Genomic DNA, 13,391 nt, shown 5'->3' with positions numbered 1-13,391 from the left:
GAGCTAATAAAGTCCTCTAGTGTGAGCTTACTGTAACTGGGACTTGTACACAAGTGCAGGATATAAAGAAGTGTCCACTCACACTAGCCTCCCTGCTTGTTAAACAGTCCTTCTAGTCACGCCATGCCTTGACATTACTGTGAAGGAGTGCAATAAGAGGTGTTTTTTATAGCAGGTTGCAGTGAATATTTAACAGCGTTTAAAATTACATTTGCTCAGACGGCGCTTCTTCACAAAGGTGAAAGTTTCCCAGAAACGCGTTCAAGCCGTCTTTTGCTAAAGCCGTAAAACCGTGAGGATAAAGGACAGTTTTTACCATCAGCTTTGAGGATTCCTACGACTGCAGCGGGGACTCATGCAGGTTCTTTATATAAAGACTCTTATCCGGTATCCGGTCTTTTGCTCAAACCTTTTAAATAGAAAGTCTTTTGTATCTGTTGTGCAGAACCACATGTTGTGGAAGCACATTATGTACAATTTTTATCAACTTGGTGGACCTGTATGAACTGAAGGAAGGACCAGAAAAGAAACCTTAAGTGCACGCGAGGTAGAATATATATGTAAGATTGGGTGTGTGTGAATCGCCTGAATCATCATTTCCATTATAAAGATACCCTTACCTGTACTCGAGACAGAAGTGGAATGTAAGTGTCTATCCATAAGGGAAAGATGAGAACACCATCAACTTGAATATATTGCATGTAAAACTGGATTGGTCCTTTGAAAAAAATTTTTATCAGTCTTAATTTTATATTAGGATAATCTATATCTGTTTGCCCTAGCGCTGGTACGTAGCATTTATTTGGATATTCTAGTGCAACAAAAATGCTACTTAGTTGCAAAAGCAGCAGTTTCATAGTATATTGCTACTTTAGAATAACAACTCTACGGAGCATTAAGGACCACTGATGAACTATATATGTCCTGAAAGTCACCAGGGACACTTAATGAACAAGTCTCATGCAATTTTATATTTGTATTTTATTGTGTGACTTTTTTTTGTATTTTAATATGTATGTTTCAAATAAATGTACAGGTATATTTTATAAGGTTAAGCTCTCCCAATGTTTACTACTGAGCATGCAGCCACTGTATTATATGTTTATTGTAGTTTACAAGAAGCGCAGTGCTTTACTTTAAATTAATTTGTCTGAATGGAAGATGCTACTAATCTTGTGGTTCATAACATACCTCAGCTGTCTAATGAGATATTGGCAATCAATTAATTTGGGCAGTGGGTTGTGGGTGTGATTGCCACCATGGGCCTTTGTGGGGTTTGTATGTTCTCCCCGTACTTGCATGAGTTTCCTCTGGGTGCTCCAGTTTTCTCCCACATCCCAAAAAATATATTGGTTGGTTAATTGGCTCACAACTAAAATTAACCCTAGTGTGTGTGTGTGTGTGTGTGTGTGTGTGTGTATGTGCGAGTCTATGTGTGTGTGTACATAGGAAGATAAGATTGTCCAAGTGCTTCTTATCTTCTGTCACATTCTATGTTTCTATATTTCTTTAACATAATACAGATACTGTAGTTATGTAATTTCAGCAGGTAAGGTAAATTAAACTTGTTATTATATCAGTATCCAAAAATTATATTCTTCCAGAATCAAATCTATAACACAGAGAATGAAATAAATAGGTTCTATGCATTTCCCAAGTAGAAATTAGGCAGAATTAGTAATCCCCCAATATGTGGGAAATGCCACCTGAAGCTGTTATGGTCACCTCAGAAAGGGAGGCAGTTGGAAGACTACCTGTCAGGATCCTAGCAATCACAATGCCGACACCGGAATCCCAACAGGCGGCGAAATGCTGCCTCCAGAATACCAGCGCAAAAAGCTTTCTTTCCCCCTTTTCTCCTCTTCTCTCTGGCACAGCCAATTATGCAAACGCTGCCCCACAGAATGAGGAGCTGATTGAGCTGCAAGAACCAGGCAAGGAAGAGTACCTTAAATGGGTTATTGGTGTGTGATTGAGGTTAATGGGTGCTGTGAGAAGGGGAGTTAATGAGTGCAGGGGAGAATGGATTAATAAGTGCTAGATGACAGGGTTAATGGGTGTTGAGCATGAAAGAATAAATAGGTGCTGGGAGGGGTAATTTTTGCAGTGAGGGGGGTTAATGCAGTGACATGATTACTATGTGCTGGGATTGTGTGGGGTAGGAGGTAATTTGTGCTGTGAGGGTGCTTAATGATTTCTCAGGGAGATTGGATTAGTAGGTGCTGGGTTGCAGGAGGATAGGGAGTGCTGACAGTGTGGACAAATGTGTTAATGGGTGCTTTGAGGATGAATTGATAGATGGATGTGCAAAATGACTGTGCCCCCATTGTCATAGACCAGGTGTGGTTTTATGGAAATTGTTTGAAGGAGTGTATTGGAGAATTAGGGCAGTAATGTAAATCTTTGCCTAGGGTGCCTAGAACCCTCACACCATCCCACATGCCAATCATAATTGTACATGTTACTAAATGCTTCCACTATCCCAAAAGTGATACAAATGCTCTAAAATCCACATATACTCTTTGTATTGTATGAGGATAAGCAATAAAGCAATCAGATGCTCTGATCATCTTCAGTCTTATTCTCTGCTTTATAATTGATTGTAGCTGTGTTTTAAGCAGAGCATAAGCAGATAGGAGCTGAGTGTTCCGGATAGAGGTATCCAATGGCCACCTGTTTCCCACCACTGCCATATTAAATGCTCCTGAAAGATTAAATAGGTGTCTGATAGTGATGAGCGGGTTCGGTTTCTCGGAAACCGAACCCCCCCTTAACTTCACGCTTTTTACAGGGGTCCGAGGCAGACTCGGATCTTCCCGCCTTGCTCGGCTAACCCGAGCGCGCCCGAACGTCATCATCCCGCTGTCGGATTCTCGCGAGGCTCGTATTCTATCGCGAGACTCGGATTCTATATAAGGAGCCGCGCGTCGCCGCCATTTTCACACGTGCATTGAGATTGATAGGGAGAGGACGTGGCTGGCATCCTCTCCGTTTAGAATAGAAATAGATAGTGAGAGTGAGACACTTGATTTACTGGAGCTTAGGAGTACTCAGAGAGTGCAGAGTTTACTAGTGACTGACCAGTGACCACCAGTGCAGTTTTATTATTATTTAATATAATCCGTTCTCTGCCTGAAAAAAAATGATACACAGTGACACAGTATACCATATCTGTGCTCAGCCTCAGTGTGCTGCATCATCTATGTATATCTGACTGTGCTGAGTGCTCACTGCTCACACAGCTTAATTGTGGGGGAGACTGGGGAGCAGTTATAGCAGGAGTACATATATTTAACAGTGCACACTTTTGCTGCCAGAGTGCCACTGCCAGTGTGACTGACCAGTGACCAGTGACCACCAGTATATTGTGATTGTCTGCCTGAAAAAGTTAAACACTCGTCGTGTGGTGTTTTTATTCTATAAACGCATTCTGCTGACAGTGTCCAGAAGGTCCGTCATTATATAATATATACCTGTCCTGCAGTAGTGATATATATATATTTTTTATATCATTATCATCCAGTCTATACAAGCAGCAGACGCAGTACGGTAGTCCACGGCTGTAGCTACCTCTGTGTCGGCAGTCGCTCGTCCATAATTGTATACCTACCTGTGGTGGGTTTTTTTTTTATCTTCTTCATACTAGTAGTTAACTTTAGGAGTCTGCAGTGCTGACAGTGTCCAGCAGGTCCGTCATTATATAATATATACCTGTCCGGCTGCAGTAGTGATATATATATATTTTTTATATCATTATCATCCAGTCTATATTAGCAGCAGACGCAGTACGGTAGTCCACGGCTGTAGCTACCTCTGTGTCGGCAGTCGCTCGTCCATCCATAATTGTATACCACCTACCTGTTGTGTTTTTTTTTCTTTCTATCTTCTTGATACTAGTAGCTTACTTTAGGAGTCTGCAGTGCTGACAGTGTCCAGCAGGTCCGTCATTATATAATATATACCTGTCCGGCTGCAGTAGTGATATATATATATTTTTTATATCATTATCATCCAGTCTATATTAGCAGCAGACGCAGTACGGTAGTCCACGGCTGTAGCTACCTCTGTGTCGGCAGTCGCTCGTCCATCCATAATTGTATACCACCTACCTGTTGTGTTTTTTTTTTCTTTCTATCTTCTTGATACTAGTAGCTTACTTTAGGAGTCTGCAGTGCTGACAGTGTCCAGCAGGTCTGTCATTATATAATATATACCTGTCCGGCTGCAGTAGTGATATATATATATTTTTTATATCATTATCATCCAGTCTATATTAGCAGCAGACGCAGTACGGTAGTCCACGGCTGTAGCTACCTCTGTGTCGGCAGTCGCTAGTCCATCCATAATTGTATACCACCTACCTGTGGTGTTTTTTTTTTTCTATCTTCTTGATACTAGTAGCTTACTTTAGGAGTCTGCAGTGCTGACAGTGTCCAGCAGGTCCGTCATTATATAATATATACCTGTCCGGCTGCAGTATTGATATATATATATATTTTATATCATTATCATCCAGTCTATATTAGCAGCAGACGCAGTACGGTAGTCCACGGCTGTAGCTACCTCTGTGTCGGCAGTCGCTCGTCCATCCATAATTGTATACCACCTACCTGTTGTGTTTTTTTTTTTCTCTATCTTCTTGATACTAGTAGCTTACTTTAGGAGTCTGCAGTGCTGACAGTGTCCAGCAGGTCCGTCATTATATAATATATACCTGTCCGGCTGTAGTAGTGATATATATATATTTTTTATATCATTATCATCCAGTCTATATTAGCAGCAGACGCAGTACGGTAGTCCACGGCTGTAGCTACCTCTGTGTCGGCAGTCGCTCGTCCATCCATAATTGTATACCACCTACCTGTGGTGGTTTTTTTTTTCTATCTTCTTGATACTAGTAGCTTACTTTAGGAGTCTGCAGTGCTGACAGTGTCCAGCAGGTCCGTCATTATATAATATATACCTGTCCGGCTGCAGTAGTGATATATATATATTTTTTATATCATTATCATCCAGTCTATATTAGCAGCAGATGCAGTACGGTAGTCCACGGCTGTAGCTACCTCTGTGTCGGCAGTCACTCGTCCATCCATTAGTATACTAGTATCCATCCATCTCCATTGTTTACCTGAGGTGCCTTTTAGTTGTGCCTATTAAAATATGGAGAACAAAAATGTTGAGGTTCCAAAAATAGGGAAAGATCAAGATCGACTTCCACCTCGTACTGAAGCTGCTGCCACTAGTCATGGCCGAGACGATGAAATGCCATCAAAGTCGTCTGCAAAGGCCGATGCCCAATGTCATAGTACAGAGCATGTAAAATCCAAAACACCAAATATCAGTAAAAAAAGGACTCAAAAATCTAAAATAAAATTGTCGTCGGAGAAGCGTAAACTTGCCAATATGCCATTAACCACACGGAGTGGCAAGGAATGGCTGAGGCCCTGGCCTATGTTCATGGCTAGTGGTTCAGCTTCACATGAGGATGGAAGCACTCAGCCTCTCGCTAGAAAAATGAAAAGACTCAAGCTGGCAAAAGCACAGCAAAGAACTGTGCGTTTTTCGAAATCACAAATCCACAAGGAGAGTCCAATTGTGTAGTTTGCGATGCCTGACCTTTCCAACACTGGTCGTGAAGAGCATGTGCCTTCCACCATTTGCACGCCCCCTGCAAGTGCTGGAAGGAGCACCCGCAGTCCAGTTCCTGATAGTCAGATTGAAGATGTCAGTGTTGAAGTACACCAGGATGAGGAGGATATGGGTGTTGCTGGCGCTGGGGAGGAAATTGACCCGGAGGATTCTGATGGTGAGGTGGTTTGTTTAAGTCAGGCACCCGGGGAGACACCTGTTGTCCATGGGAGGAATAGGGCCATTGACATGCCTGGTGAAAATACCAAAAAAATCAGCTCTTCGGTGTGGAAGTATTTCAACAGAAATGCGGACAACATTTGTCAAGCCGTGTGTTGCCTTTGTCAAGCTGTAATAAGTAGGGGTAAGGACGTTAACCACCTCGGAACATCCTCCCTTATACGTCACCTGCAGCGCATTCATCATAAGTCAGTGACAAGTTCAAAAACTTTGGGCGACAGCGGAAGCAGTCCACTGACCAGTAAATCCCTTCCTCTTGTAACCAAGCTCACGCAAACCACCCCACAAACTCCCTCAGTGTCAATTTCCTCCTTCCCCAGGAATGCCAATAGTCCTGCAGGCCATGTCACTGGCAATTCTGACGAGTCCTCTCCTGCCTGGGATTCCTCCGATGCATCCTTGCGTGTAACGCCTACTGCTGCTGGCGCTGCTGTTGTTGCTGCTGGGAGTCGATGGTCATCCCAGAGGGGAAGTCGTACTCGTAAGACCACTTTTACTACTTCCACCAAGCAATTGACTGTCCAACAGTCCTTTGCGAGGAAGATGAAATATCACATCAGTCATCCTGCTGCAAAGCGGATAACTGAGGCCTTGGCATCCTGGGCGGTGAGAAACGTGGTTCCGGTATCCATCATTACTGCAGAGCCAACTAGAGACTTGTTGGAGGTACTGTGTCCCCGGTACCAAATACCATCTAGGTTCCATTTCTCTAGGCAGGCGATACCGAAAATGTACACAGACCTCAGAAAAAGACTCACCAGTGTCCTAAAAAATGCAGTTGTACCCAATGTCCACTTAACCACGGACATGTGGACAAGTGGAGCAGGGCAGGCTCACGACTATATGACTGTGACAGCCCACTGGGTAGATGTATGGACTCCCGCCGCAAGAACAGCAGCGGCGGCACCAGTAGCAGCATCTCGCAAACGCCAACTCTTTCCTAGGCAAGCTACGCTTTGTATCACCGCTTTCCAGAATACGCACACAGCTAAAAACCTCTTACGGCAACTGAGGAAGAACATCGCAGAATGGCTTACCCCAATTGGACTCTCCTGTGGATTTGTGGCATCGGACAACGCCAGCAATATTGTGTGTGCATTAAATATGGGCAAATTCCAGCACGTCCCATGTTTTGCACATACCTTGAATTTGGTGGTGCAGAATTATTTAAAAAACGAGAGGGGCGTGCAAGAGATGCTGTCGGTGGCCAGAAGAATTGCGGGACACTTTCGTCGTACAGGCACCACGTACAGAAGACTGGAGCACCACCAAAAACGCCTGAACCTGCCCTGCCATCATCTGAAGCAAGAAGTGGTAACGAGGTGGAATTCAACCCTCTATATGCTTCAGAGGTTGGAGGAGCAGCAAAAGGCCATTCAAGCCTATACAACTGAGCACGATATAGGAGGTGGAATGCACCTGTCTCAAGCGCAGTGGAGAATGATTTCAACGATGTGCAAGGTTCTGCAACCTTTTGAACTTGCCACACGTGAAGTCAGTTCAGACACTGCCAGCCTGAGTCAGGTCATTCCCCTCATCAGGCTTTTGCAGAAGAAGCTGGAGACATTGAAGGAGGAGCTAACATAGAGCGATTCCGCTTGGCATGTGGGACTTGTGGATGGAGCCCTTAATTCGCTTAACAAGGATTCACGGGTGGTCAATCTGTTGAAATCAGAGCACTACATTTTGTCCACCGTGCTCGATCCTAGATTTAAAACCAACCTTGGATCTCTCTTTCCGGAAGACAAAAGTCTGCTGGGGTTCAAAGAACTGCTGGTGACAAAATTGTCAAGTCAAGCGGAACGCGACCTGTCAACATCTCCTCCTTCACATTCTCCCGCAACTGGGGGTGCGAGGAAAAGGCTCAGAATTCCGAGCCCACTCGCTGGCGGTGATGCAGGGCAGTCTGGAGCGACTGCTGATGCTGACATCTGGTCCGGACTGAAGGACCTGACAACGATTACGGACATGTCGTCTACTGTCACTGCATATGATTCTCTCCCCATTGAAAGAATGGTGGAGGATTATATGAGTGACCGCATCCAAGTAGGCACGTCAGACAGTCCGTACTTATACTGGCTGGAAAAAGAGGCAATTTGGAGGCCCTTGCACAAACTAGCTTTATTCTACCTAAGTTGCCCTCCCACAAGTGTGTACTCCGAAAGAGTGTTTAGTGCCGCCGCTCACCTTGTCAGCAATCGGCGTACGAGGTTACATTCAGAAAATGTGGAGAAGATGATGTTCATTAAAATGAATTATAATCAATTCCTCCGTGGAGACATTGACCAGCAGCAATTGCCTCCACAAAGTACACAGGGAGCTGAGATGGTGGATTCCAGTGGGGACGAATTGATAATCTGTGAGGAGGGGGATGTACACGGTGATATATCGGAGGATGATGATGAGGTGGACATCTTGCCTCTGTAGAGCCAGTTTGTGCAAGGAGAGATTAATTGCTTCTTTTTTGGAGGGGGTCCAAACCAACCCGTCATTTCAGTCACAGTCGTGTGGCAGACCCTGTCACTGAAATGATGGGTTGGTTAAAGTGTGCATGTCCTGTTTATACAACATAAGGGTGGGTGGGAGGGCCCAAGGACAATTCCATCTTGCACCTCTTTTTTCTTTCATTTTTCTTTGCGTCATGTGCTGTTTGGGGAGTAGTTTTTGGAAGGGCCATCCTGCGTGACACTGCAGTGCCACTCCTAGATGGGCCAGGTGTTTGTGTCGGCCACTTGGGTCGCTTATCTTAGTCACACAGCTACCTCATTGCGCCTCTTTTTTTCTTTGCGTCATGTGCTGTTTGGGGGGTGTTTTTTGGAAGGACCATCCTGCGTGACACTGCAGTGCCACTCCTAGATGGGCCAGGTGTTTGTGTCGGCCACTTGGGTCGCTTATCTTAGTCACACAGCTACCTCATTGCGCCTCTTTTTTTCTTTGCGTCATGTGCTGTTTGGGGGGTGTTTTTTGGAAGGGCCATCCTGCGTGACACTGCAGTGCCACTCCTAGATGGGCCAGGTGTTTGTGTCGGCCACTTGGGTCGCTTATCTTAGTCACACAGCTACCTCATTGCGCCTCTTTTTTTCTTTGCGTCATGTGCTGTTTGGGGGGTGTTTTTTGGAAGGGCCATCCTGCGTGACACTGCAGTGCCACTCCTAGATGGGCCAGGTGTTTGTGTCGGCCACTAGGGTCGCTTATCTTAGTCACACAGCTACCTCATTGCGCCTCTTTTTTTTCTTCTTTGCGTCATGTGCTGTTTGGGGAGTAGTTTTTTGAAGGGCCATCCTGCGTGACACTGCAGTGCCACTCCTAGATGGGCCCGGTGTTTGTGTCGGCCACTTGGGTCGCTGAGCTTAGTCATCCAGCGACCTCGGTGCAAATTTTAGGACTAAAAATAATATTGTGAGGTGTGAGGTGTTCAGAATAGACTGAAAATGAGTGGAAATTATGGTTATTGAGGTTAATAATACTTTGGGATCAAAATGACCCCCAAATTCTATGATTTAAGCTGTTTTTTAGGGTTTTTTGAAAAAAACACCCGAATCCAAAACACACCCGAATCCGACAAAAAAAATTCGGTGAGGTTTTGCCAAAACGCGATCGAACCCAAAACACGGCCGCGGAACCGAACCCAAAACCAAAACACAAAACCCGAAAAATTTCCGGTGCTCATCACTAGTGTCTGATTGAAAGTGTAGAATAATGCCCAATCTCTAACACTTGTGAGGAACCCTTTTAGAAAACAAACAATGCCTTCCTAAATTATACCTTCCCACCCATTGGATCTCCATATAAAACTATATCCTATTTCTCATGTGGTGGCATGTCTAGTCCTAGATCCCAGTGAACTTTATTTTGTTTGTATATTTCAGTGACCAGTGTCAGGACAAAGACATGACATTGAAGACAGCAATAACAAAGATCATGAAATGTGACATTGAGAAAGAGAATCTCACAGACCCGGAGGTGCTCCCACCAGCAGACTGTGTCATCAGTGCATCTTTCTTGGATTTAATCAGCAAAGACCAAGATGATTATATAAATAATTTCAGAAAATTTGTGAAGCTACTAAAACCTGATGGACACCTGATATTGATATGTGCTCTAAATACAACTTATGTGATGGTTGGGCAGGACAAGGTACATGTGTTCAGATATGATGAGAAATTTGCAAGAAAAGTTCTCACTGATGAAGGGTTTGTTATTGACCACTGTGCAGTCCAAAAAAAAACAGCAGTGAGTGACCTCATTGACTATGAGGCATTTATGTTTATTACAGCTCATAGAGAGTAATAAGGACCTGATTCTGAGTCATTTTCTTATACTGCGCATGTGTCCAAATCGCACTGTGCATTCATCTTGATTGTGTTTGTACACAGTTCAAGTAGCTTTGACACATGCACATAGAAGTGTATTGAAAATATATCAGGTGTTCCCAGGTGTGGTTTCAGAGAAAAGGGGGCCCATATACAGGTTCCGTATGGACCACCTCCTCTTTGGCAGTTAGGTAGACTCTGGCTTTGTGCCACAGTTTGCTCTGCATGCGCAGGTCTCTGAGAACTTGGCACCTGCACCTTGTTCCAGGGGAAAATCTCTACTGCTCAAATCACAAGGATAATGGCCACGGTGGACCCTTTCCCTGTGATTTTTGCAGCTCTGCACCCAGTGCGGGGACAGTGGAGTGATTAGTATAATTATATTGGTGCAGGGTGTGCGGTGTGTGGGCTTGAAAACAGGGGGCGTGGATCAGAATCACATCATTTCTGGGAAGCCATGCCTCCTTTTGCCAAGTCCATGTCCCCTTTTTGGGCGTAGGATTAACTATACCACCATGGAGAATGTTGGGAGGTATGTATGACAATGTGTTGGAAGTGTTGCAGGTACAGATGTGTCCACTTACACCTTTTCTGTACATACCATGGCTAAACTTTTTTGTACGTGCAGCGAGTGGATGGATTTAAAAGAAATATTGATTCCCATAATAGAATATGTATAAAGTAGCATAATAAAGCATGGCTGATCTCTGACTCTATGGCATGCCAAACCGTGCCATACATGGAAGAATATAGGAAAGGTGTATGAGGACTCATCTGTATGTCGCTGAAGTGGCTGTGTATAGAGACATTTAGATGCTCACACCTAGCAACAGAAGCGGCCGCAGTGTATGACTCAGATCAGCCCCTACTGTAAGTCTGAGATGCAAATAGACATAGATACACTGGATCTTCCTGTCAATTTGCAAATGATAAATCTTAATAATAATCACATATATTACTGTACATTTATATTGAGCTGATGTTAAAACCTGATCAACAGATAAAGTAATTGTCATTTCTTGCAGTTTATTGTTGAATAAAGAGCCTGAGATTCATGTGTGATCTGTGAGTGGTTCTGTCACCCACCAGGGATCATTGTTGTCATTCACTCAGCAGACTCGTCGTTACTACAATGACCCACATATCATTTTATTATCCCACTGATATATGACATAGAGATAAGGAATAGATGAGGATTTATGTCACAGAGAACAAGATACATTGTGATTTACTTTAAATAACCTTATAACATTTTCAATTGAAATATATTAATAATTTACTGTAGAGCTTTAATTCTTCTAAGTAACTCCCCAATTCTTCCAGCCAACATACATTTATAGCAAGACCCCAAGTCTTTCTAATAGGACCCACCCTGCTAGGCAACTGGAATTAGGACTGTCCCAAGAGACATGGGACTGTAATTTACCACATGTATGTCATCCATTAGCAAATTTACTGGCACAGTTTAAGTGGGGAATTCAATTGTGCCCTTTAATTATTGACACGAAAAATGGGCTTTAACCACAATTTTTCCCGTTGGCCTATATTGGGAAACTCAATTTAAGCCCTGTTTTTGTCATATGAAAATTGACCCATTTTCTTGCAAAAACACTTGGATCTGGGATAAGTTGCCAGATCTATGTATTATCATGGGGTTGATTGTGAAAATAGGTCAGTTCTCAAGGTTTTTCTCATGTCAGTTTTCAGGGTTTTTACCCAGGTCAGTTCTCAGGGATTTTCATTCCCTGCCTCCATTCAGGAGAAAAAAAACCTCGCTAGCACTGGCTTTAGGGTCTACTTGGATAACCCTCAAGGATCCATTAGCCATGGTAAGTTACCGCAGTTAATAGAATTCACCTGTAAGGTTTTTTTTTAACCATCAATAATTTTTATTAAGAGCACAAAATGATAATTTTTTTTACGGAAAAATAGGATACAGAAAAGAAAAAGAGGGGGGGGAACAAAACATTGGAAAAGGGAGGTAGCAAACATTCCAGACAAATAACACATACAAATACAGTGAGCATGTTAATCAGAATGTACATATTGTACACACTAAGAAATAATTATACAAGTAAGCGTTAGACATACTATAAAACTGACCAGTAGGTAATAACCCCATAAAAGCGGTGAGACATAGAGAAAAAAAGGGGTCTAGGGACATTTAAGATGGAGAGGAGGCTCCTGCACCACCTGACACACATTCATGCCAAGCCATCCATTTCACCATAGGTGAGGATGCCAGAGATGAATAGGGCATAAATTAATTTTCCATAGTATAATAAAATTTAATCTTTTTAACAACCAGAGAAAGGGAGGGAGGAGATGATTGCTTCCAACACTGAGCTAATGCAGCTCTAGCAGCTATACATATATGTCCCAACAGATATCTCTGATGAGGCAATACTTTGGCAGGGAAAATGTGTAATAAAGCCAAGGCCGGAGAGGGAATCAACAACAAATTCAACACCTCATGAATTAGTTGAAATATTGCTGACCAAAAGCTTTGGATAGATGGGCAAGTCCAAAAAATATGAAAAATATGACCCACCTCCCCACAATTCCTCCAGCAAAATTTTGAACATGAGGGCCAAAAAGTATGAATTCTATCAGGCGTTAGGTACAACCTATGTTAGAGTGTAATGTGCATCTCCGTGTGATTCAGACATCTCGACCTGCGATAGGATGAAATAAATGTCCTTTCCCAGTGACCCTCAGTTAATGGAATCCCCAGGTCTGTCTCCCATTTCAATTGCACCATAGATTTTGTGGTATAGAATAAACCTAAAATAATTTTATATCAAAAAGTGATATCTTTCTTTGAGTTAAGAATTGCTAAGCGTGATACAATGGCCTGAGCTGAAGGTCCCGGGTTAACCAAAGATCTAGGCAAACTGTTTAACCAATGTATTACATGAAGGTAGTAAAAAAGTTCCCTGTCTGGAAGGTTTGCAGCAATGAAAAGGGGAACATAACAGTACCATCCAAAAGATTTATTTATTTATTTATTACCAGTTTCTTATATAGTGCAGCATATTCCTTTGCACTTTACAATTAGAACAACAGTAATAGAACAAATGTAATACAAGAAAAATGGTGTGGCCTGGGCGCCCTCTTTCCGTGGTTTATACAAACTCAATGGATTTAAAATACACAAAATTAAAACAGGTGAACATGAATCACCTTTTGAATGACAGTGTTATGAATGTA

At 43.0% G+C, this 13,391-nt stretch overlaps 1 protein-coding gene across 2 annotated transcripts in view; it reads left to right on the top strand.

The window, feature by feature from the left end:
- The window catches only part of LOC134966731 (nicotinamide N-methyltransferase-like), a 35,702-nt gene extending 24,501 nt beyond the window's left edge, over positions 1-11,201 (top strand). The window contains exon 2 of one of the 2 annotated variants that reach the window (XR_010188700.1): positions 9,738-9,821. Coding sequence is in view for 1 of the 2 variants with exons in the window: in XM_063943714.1 (XP_063799784.1) it covers positions 9,738-10,158 (421 nt within the window). In the remaining variant the exon portion in view is untranslated. Of the gene's footprint in view, positions 1-9,737 lie in introns of both variants that reach the window. The other variant, XM_063943714.1, reaches the window with a different exon arrangement.
- The last annotated feature ends 2,190 nt before the right edge of the window (positions 11,202-13,391 follow it).

This window comes from Pseudophryne corroboree, chromosome 10, assembly GCF_028390025.1.
Source record: "Pseudophryne corroboree isolate aPseCor3 chromosome 10, aPseCor3.hap2, whole genome shotgun sequence".
Classification (NCBI taxonomy): Eukaryota; Metazoa; Chordata; class Amphibia; order Anura; family Myobatrachidae; genus Pseudophryne; species Pseudophryne corroboree.
Note: the sequence above shows the minus strand (reverse complement) of the source record. Positions and strands in the feature narration are given on the sequence as shown.